Source organism: Nansenia antarctica, assembly GCF_963989245.1.
Source record: "Nansenia antarctica genome assembly, chromosome: 16".
NCBI classification, from domain to species: domain Eukaryota; kingdom Metazoa; phylum Chordata; class Actinopteri; order Argentiniformes; family Microstomatidae; genus Nansenia; species Nansenia antarctica.
Window position 1 is genome coordinate 8,150,158 of NC_137686.1, and position 8,706 is coordinate 8,158,863.

The 8,706-nt window shown below is 43.8% G+C and overlaps 1 protein-coding gene across 1 annotated transcript; it reads right to left on the minus strand.

The window, feature by feature from the left end:
* Positions 1-1,750: 1,750 nt before the first annotated feature.
* On the minus strand, positions 1,751-8,119 carry mrpl4 (mitochondrial ribosomal protein L4). The gene is made up of 8 exons (XM_080546608.1): positions 7,949-8,119; positions 7,742-7,823; positions 7,072-7,295; positions 6,326-6,443; positions 3,501-3,607; positions 2,872-2,981; positions 2,515-2,588; positions 1,751-1,962 (listed from the first exon to the last, which is right to left on the minus strand). The coding sequence occupies exons 1-8, from the start codon at positions 7,994-7,996 to the stop codon at positions 1,817-1,819; spliced, it is 909 nt and encodes a 302-aa protein (XP_080402734.1). The 5' UTR covers positions 7,997-8,119; the 3' UTR covers positions 1,751-1,816.
* Between the last annotated feature and the right edge of the window lie 587 nt (positions 8,120-8,706).

Genomic DNA, 8,706 nt, shown 5'->3' on the forward strand with positions numbered 1-8,706 from the left:
AGACCCAAGTCCTGTAAGTACTCTACATACGCTAGCATATCACCAGGGGAGGCTGGTGGAGGTCGAAATCAAAGGACGGGCTGATTGTATTTCATAGAACAGAAAGAGGAATGGTGTCAAACATTCCCAATTCCCTTCATTTACAAACAGCCCGTCCTCCGATTTCTACCTCCACCAGCCTCCCCAGGCTGTTTCTCAGTTCTCCCTGCCAGTCCACAGTCAGCCCCTAGCCCTGCCAGTCCACAGTCAGCCCCCAGCCCTGCCAGTCCACAGTCAGCCCCCTAGCCCTGCCAGATGCTGGTGTAGATGGCAGCTGACACTAACTCTTGTTCCTGCAGTTATCCGCCCGATGATGGACCACCCGCACACCAGGAACCTGAAGAAGACTGACCCTGTGACAAAGTAAGTCCTTACAGACATTTAGCAGACGCCTTTATCCAAAGCAACTTACGACAAGTACATTTGTCTAAGTAAATGAATCGTCTATCCATCAGTCATCATAAGAAAAACAAAGCTATGCTAGGACCAGGGGCCATTGGCAGTTACAATGCTAGAAGGAAGAATGACTTTTTTCTGTCAGTACAGTAGAGAAACTGTATTACTGTTGTTTGTCACTCAGATTATTGTTAATAATGTTTATTACAGAGACTAACAATGCATTGCATATCAACAATCAATTCCAGTAATTCAACTATTACTATTGCTAATGATATATTGCTGAACAATCAATTAACTCAATATGATGTGATTCTGTGCTTCATTCTTGTTTCTAAAACCTGTATCTTCCTGTATCTTCCTCAGGTATTTCCAGTACAAACAGGACTGGGAGATGTTCAAGGCCCCAGGAGAGAAGGACAGGAAGGCTCTGCACTGGGCAATCAGGGTACGGCGGCCATGTTTGAATCACCTTTCCAATACACCTTCACATGAACACAACTCTAACACTACTCATTTATTGTGGAGGCTTCTCATCAGTTTGATTCAGTACATATGCATATAGGCCAAGTAGTGGATAATAGATAACATGAATGTCCACAAATCCTTTAATGCTGCATAAAAAAGCTGTGTTCACCCGGGTCAGCCCTCTAGTGGAAAAGCGCCATTACATTATGCCTCTCTCCTTTCTCCTCAGGAACAGCTTCAGTACCAACCTCCACCAGTGAGTATCGTTCATTTACAGCACTACTACTTCAGTCATTACCTCAGCTCATTATGTACATGAAGTTAACATTGACATATGAACAGCAAACAAGTATGCAGCCTGTGGAAAAAATGTGTGGTGTTAAAAAAAACGTCCTTCTTCTAGCATTGTGACTGCTAATGGCCCCTGGTCCTAGCATAATTACTTGTTCTTATGATGACTGATGGATAGATGATTCACACAAATGTATTTGCATAAAGGTGTCTGCTAAATGCCAGAAATGTAAATGTAAATCTTCTCTCTTCCCCCCGCCAGCCGAGGCCTAGACGGACCTTCGTGCCCAACACCTACGTGGTGCCGACAGATAAGAAACGTTTGGCGCTGAGATGGGAGGTTCGACATGACTTAGCCAACGGACTTCTACCTCCCAAAGCCAGCTACCGACTATAGGCCTCACTAGGGAACGGTCTGTACACGCCTTGCACAAACAGTCTGGACGACCAGCCAAGCCCCCCCCCCCCAGCCTCCTTATCCTAATCACGTTTGCATTGATTTTTTAATGAACTGACAATTATTTATTCACACGTTTTTTTTATTTTTTATTGAACATATTAAAGACATGATGACAAAACATTTGGATCCTTGAATTTATATTACATGACTCAGAGAGAGGTCCTATGGAAAGTCAGTGTAGGGCAGTTTGAAGGGGTAGAGAGGTGTGTATCGGTGGTCGTGCCAAAGCAGTTTGTTCTCCAGAAACTTGACTGCTTCCAAGGTGAGGACGAGGACCTCGTGTTTCAGCATGCTGTGGACGTTCAGACCTGGAGAGAGAAGACAGCAAGCAGCTAAAACACAAGGAGCCGGTTTCACAGCATGATCTAATGATGATCATGAGCCTAATCCTAGACTAAAAAGCATCTTCAATGGAGATTTTACATTGAAAGTGTGATTTAGTCCAGGACTACGCTAAGCCTCGTCCTCCTAGAGCCCCTGTGGGTTTAATAACATATTGAATTGTGGAGATGGTTGTGTCATGATTCACCTGTCTTAAGGCGACAGTGGTAACCTTTTCATTAGCACTACTTATAAAACTATTCATAGATAACCTTTAGAATAACTTGTTTGGTCAACTCAGACTGGTTCTGCTGTTAAATAACTGTTGTCATCCTTATAACATGACGGTGACAGTTGTCTATCAGCAGGAACGGTCTAGGACAACCAGGCAGCAGAATGACTGAGTTATTGGAGTTAAGGGTCGTTTTTCATAGATGGCTGGACAGGTGAAAGCCAGGTGGCTGTGTTGGAAAGGGAAGAAAAGCCGCTTGTGGGCTTTTAAGAACGATCAGCTACCGATATGTCAAGTGTCATCTTACCAATAGCCGGGATGACGTTCACAGACTTCAGGTTGGCCGTAGCCTGAAGGATGTTCTCAGGAAGCTCCTCCCCCCTGCAAAAACACAAGACTAGTCAATACTGCAGCTCACCGTGGCTTAGACGTTAGCATGTTCAATGAGCTTTGGAGGGACAGCTCAATAAAAAAGAGTTTGTCTGGCGACATCTTCCATTCATTTCAATATCAAGCATACAGCTCGATCTACACATAACCAACGTTATAGGACATTAAACTCAACATTAGATATGTTGTCATCTGAAAACATTGGACGAATTTTGATTTAGGAGTTGACTTTCCCTTTAAGACGTGTGAGCGTTAGTTAACTGCTGGTACTTACGCATCTACTATGAGGACCGACTCTCCCCAGCGTTTGTGTCTGATGAGGTCCAGCAGGTACTGGGGGTCCGGAGTGGGCGTGGCCAGAGAGTCCACAATGCGGAGGTAGTCCTGTAGCACAGAACAACACGGAACATTAACCCACAGAACCACGGTCCAGACATGGAACATTAACCCACAGAACCACAGTCCAGACATGGAACATTAATCCACAGAACCACGGTCGAGACATGGAACATTAACCCACAGTCCAGACATGGAGACATGGAACATTAACCCACAGAACCACAGTCCAGACATGGAGACACCAAACTATATTAATCTAGCAGCAAATGCAACTCATATGGATAGGGTTATGGAACCTTATTAACTGCTATAAACAGCTATCCATCATCTGAATTTAAAATGTTTCCAGTTGAACGTGGGAAATAGGTGAACAAATACACATTGTGTTGGTGTAGCAAACTTAAACGTATGAATTGTGTGACAGGTTTGGAGTGAATGAATTGATGCTTGTGTTTAACACATTGCAGGGCTCCCCTGAAAAAGACACCTTGGTCTCAGTGGGACACCCCGCTCAAATCAAGGTGATAATTCAATAAGAACTGACACGTGTCACATGGAACATACCTGGGCCAGCTTGGAGCTGAGAGCGATCTTGAGTCCCTGGACACGGATCTTCATGGGCAGCATGTAGTAGTATCCTGTGGGACCCCGTGGGCCGTGAGCAACACCGCCTGGAGGAAACAACACATCTCCGTTATACTCTAATTATCTTCATTTGAATTCTATTGTCACTTTATTGTTGTTTTGTGATGTGAGCTGCTGTAATGCATTAATTTCTCTTCTGGGATCGGGAAGTATCTATCTAATTATCCGTTCATCTGATATACTGTACCTTCATCGTTCATTTTTGTTTAGTTTGGCTGCAAGATTGGATTTTTTATTTATTTATTTTTTTAACTGATTTAACCTATGCTTGTTCATTAATCTTTATCATATTCATAAAAACACCATCGAGTTGAAACAGTTTTTATTCTGCTGGTCACTGCTGTATTGTAGCCTAGTTCCAGGCTAGCTGCCCTAGCCTGTATAACCTGGTGTGTTTATCAGTATATCAGGTACTGTCCACCACACATGACTCCACACCAGGGGAGGCTGGTGGAGGTAGAAATCGGAGGGTGGAGGGGCTCATTGTAATGCATGGAACACAGTGAGGAATGGTATAATTCCATGCATTACAATGCGCCCATCCTTTTTCCATTTCCACCCTGCTCCATATAATTTACCATTTAGCAGACGCTTTCAATCCAAAGCGATTTACAATTAAAGATTACAGGGACAGTCTCCCTGGTGTAACTTAGAGCTAAGTAAGTGCCTTACTCAAGGGCACACTAGTGGTGGTGTTCCAGGTGGCATTCAAACTCGTGACCAAGACTTCACCAGTCCAACTCACTATCCCCTAGACCAGTGGTTCCCAACCGGGGGTACGCGGACCCCTAGGGGTACGTGAGGGGATTGCAGGGGGTACGTGGAAAGATTTGGAATTATAATTTATTTCCCCTTCCAAAAAAATAAATAAATATACAAGTAATTTCATAAACCTGTTGTTAAAATGGTACGCTGCAACTTAAGTTCCTCCCCGACAGGTGAGGACTGTAACACAAGTGGTAGTCACGTCACATTTAAATCATGTTCACGATCATTTTCGCACGCAAGTCAGCTAGGCCTGTCAGTATACCGCAAAGACGACCAGCTACAGTAACGGTCAGATCAGAGGCAGATCAGACGGTTAGATCAGAGAAAAAAAACAAAAAAAGGACCCCGCTATTATTTGGAAACATATGTTTTGTGGGGATTTACATGTACATCGGCTGATCCACCACAGCCACAGTGCTTTTTCTGCGGCGAAGTCCTGGCTAATAATTCAATGAAGCCATCCCATTTACAGCGACACCAGAGCACCAAACACCTAGCAACTGTTGGTAAAACTGACGACTTTTTCAAGCGAAAACTGTCAGAGTTCAAGTCAAGTCAGGCTACACTGAAGAAAGCGGCGAGTGTGTCAAGCAAAGCACTGGAGGCGTCCTATGCTGTTTCATTACTGGTGGCTAAGTAAAAAAAAAAACATTCAATCGCCGAAGATCTGATTTTGCCTGCCGCTATGATTTTGGCTAAAACTATGCTGGACAAGAAAGCAGCTGACGCGCTCAAGTTGGTACCATTATCAAACAATACCGTCTCCCGTCGGATTGATGATATGTCCATAAATATTGTCGGACAAGTGGTGGATCAAATGAAGCAAGCAGGTCAGTTCGCTTTGCAATTAGATGAAATGACCGACGTTAGTGAGGAGGCTCAGCTGCTTTGTGTGTTATAAAGTAGAGTCGGACATAAATGAGCATATCTTGTTTTGCAAGACGCTGCCAGAAAAGACAACTGGCGAGGAAATATTTCTGATTATTGACAGCTTCTTCAAAGACAACGATCTGGAGTGGAAATCCTGCAGTCACATCTGTACCGATGGAGCGGCAGCAATGACGGGTAAGGTGCGTGGGCTGCTTGGGCGTGTGATGAAGGTGAACCCCCAAATTAAGTGGATACACTGTATTATTCACCGGGAGGCACTCGCCAGCAAAAGGATGAGCCCCGAGTTAAGTGCAGTTATGGACGACGCAGTTAAGGTGATTAACTTCATTCAGTCCCGGCCAATGAACCACAGACTGTTTCAAACTCTTTGTCATGGCAGCGGGTCAGAGCATGAGCAGCTACTGCTTCACACAGACGTTCGCTGGCTGTCTCGAGGCAGTGTGTGTGTGTGTGTGATGAATGAATTAAACATTGAGGTGGCCAGGTGGCACATGTATTGGCCAATTAGCTCATGTAGTCTAATTTTGAATGGCAGTGTTTTGAAATGGCAAACATGTGACTTTATGTCAGATTGTTGTGTCTTAGGCAGAGAACCGTGTTTAGTGCATTTAAAAAGTGCAATTTTGAATAGCAAAATGTGTGTAAAGCAGAAAATGTGTTTAGAGTTTTGGAGACTCGAGAAGAGGTTTTGCTCTCTCTGTGTCAGTTTAAATAATTGTGCTATGCATGTCATTTTATTGTGTTAGCAATTGGAAAAAACTGTAATAGAACACATGTGCGGTGGACAGATACAGATACATATAGTTAAAAGTCCCAGTGCTGTTATACTGTATATCGGCACTCATGGAATGCCTCTTGTCCAATCAAATGACTTGGTCGGAACTAACTGTTGTATAATAAATGTTATATTTGCAAGTTAGTGTTTAATTGAACATTTTTGGAAATAATCAACACGCATGAGTGAGGGGGTACTTCTGGCATGGCAAAACAGCTCAAGGGGTACACAAGACAAAAAAGGTTGGGAACCACTGCCCTAGACCACCACTACCCCTAAATGGTGTCATAGTGGACCCAGCCCCCCTCACCTCCTCTCCATATGGGGGACCTGATGCTGCCGTGTCTGGCTCTGCCACTCCCCTTCTGGTTCCAGGGCTTCTTGCCTCCGCCCCTGACCTCTGACCTCACCTTCGTGTGGGCGTGGCTCTGAGGGGCACAAAGGACAACATGTCAGTTTCTTCTTTTTTTTCTGAGTGGGGCAGTCCCACTCATGTTTTTCATTTTATTGGACAGATACAGTGAAGACAGACAGGAAAGTAAGGAGAGAGGGCATGGGCCGGATTCGAACCCATGCCGACATGGGCTTATTATGTGTGCTCTGTCGACCACTGGACCAACCCAGGCCACAGTTTTCAGTTTCTTCTGTGGCAGGCTAGTCTGCTCTCTACAATGAACGCAGAGCGGTGCAGACTTACGGGTGGGTGGATTGTAAAGTGGATTGTAAAGACATAATGAGGTCTCTATTTTTCGTTGTTTGGTACCTGTAATATAGCAATGACAATAAAGACCATTCATTAATTAATTAATTAATTCATTCATTCATTCACATTAGCCAGATAAATATAGCTGAATATAAATAAGCGCTGATCTTTGGGTACACATAATGTATTCATCCTTTACTAATGTAAGTCCCATGAGATATGAATCTCTCATGAGAGCCCTTGCCAAGACAGTAGCATCCTATATATCTACTACTATTATTTAGCCTACTGGGCAACAGTCAAAGAACAATACCACAGCTTTGAGACAGTTGAGTACGTCAGTGACAACGTACAATTCTCCCGTAACTCCTCTGCCAGTTTTCCACAGCATGGAGGATGTCCACCCGGGGGGGCACCGAGAACACGTCAGGGTGGAGGTCCACCAGGCCCAGAGGTTCAGACTCTTGCCTCTCCAGGGTCTCCACCCATGTCTGAAGGGGACTCAGGTGGATGGGGACTGGGGCATCACATCTCCGCAACACTGGGAGACTGCAGTCTGATGTCGGAGGGGGCCTCTCTGGAAAGAAAGAGCAGATATTAGCTTATATATGTTGTTGTTGTTATTGTTGTTGTTGAAGTCCATCGGTTAGGATCGTTACTTTCTGAATGTGCAACAGACATGGACAGTATGGACAGACAACAGACATGGACAGTATGTGTACCCATGTGTACATAAGGTTCAGATATAGGAAAAAGTTAGGATATTTATAGCATAGCATAGAGTACAGCACAGTGTTTTATAGTATAGTATAGTAGTATAGTATAGTAGATAGTGTACATAGCCTTTATTTATGTCAACCAGCTCTTTTTCTCTTTTTTGTTTTACCTTTGGCTCTCTTGTTTTTAGTCTTTTTTCCTAGCACCAGGGGAGCCACCCCTCCTAAATTTCGTTGTTTGGTACCTGTACTATATCAATGACAATAAAGACCATTAATTCATTCATTCAGTATGCAGATATCTTACTTGTTCTTGAAGGGTCGATGAGATTGGAGGGGATGCGTAAATTGGGGGGTAGCGAAGTCTCTCCATAAAACGATGAAGACAACTGAAACAACATGATCAACGTTTCAACGCCATCATCTCTCCAATGGTTCTATCCATCACCAAATCACATCAACTCAACACACAGACTCATAACATGGGACCAGTGTTAGATAGAGATGTACTCACCCTTTTGGCAACGCCTCTACCGCAAACTGTGACAGTTATGCGAAACATTTTCGGTAGACCAGTGTTAGACCAGTGGCATATACGTGCAATTACTTCAAACTCCGGTCTTTTAAGACATCGTTATGATAGGAAAGACGTTCAATTTCCATTCAGATTCCAACTCTGAAAGGTCATGCGTGAATGTATCGTCGCATACTGATGACGAGTCGACCCACGTGTGCGTAGAGGTGACAGCGACAGTTGATGCTTGGCTACAGAAGACTGAACCTGGTTTTTGTATTTTTTATTCTGAACTGAACTGAACTGAACTTTGGTACTATTTATGGGTAAAAAGAAGGCTTTACCCAACGTAATTTGAAAGTTTCAAGTGCAAATATATGGGGACATTAGTGACTATGACCAATGTAGGTGAATATGCCTGTGGCATGATTTGTGAACCTTAACTGAGTCTCGCTGTCAAGTCATATACTTTGAAGTGATGAATGAGTTTATTTTTTGTTTCAAGACAAGTTCCCCTTTCAAAATCAATGGTAGTCAACATCGCATTGTGGTTGAGTAGCCTGGTGAGGGTGCAGTTCCGAAGTGTCACACAAGAGGGCAGCAGCGCTGAGCTATAAATAGTGCACCTGGGGTGAGGGCACAGGTGGATTTAATTAGGGGATTGCTCCCATTTCACTCATAGCGGAAGACTTCAATTAAGCTGTTGGTATGTAGAGATGTGCTTTGTTTGAGTGTGTCTGTAATGGTCAACTAGGAAA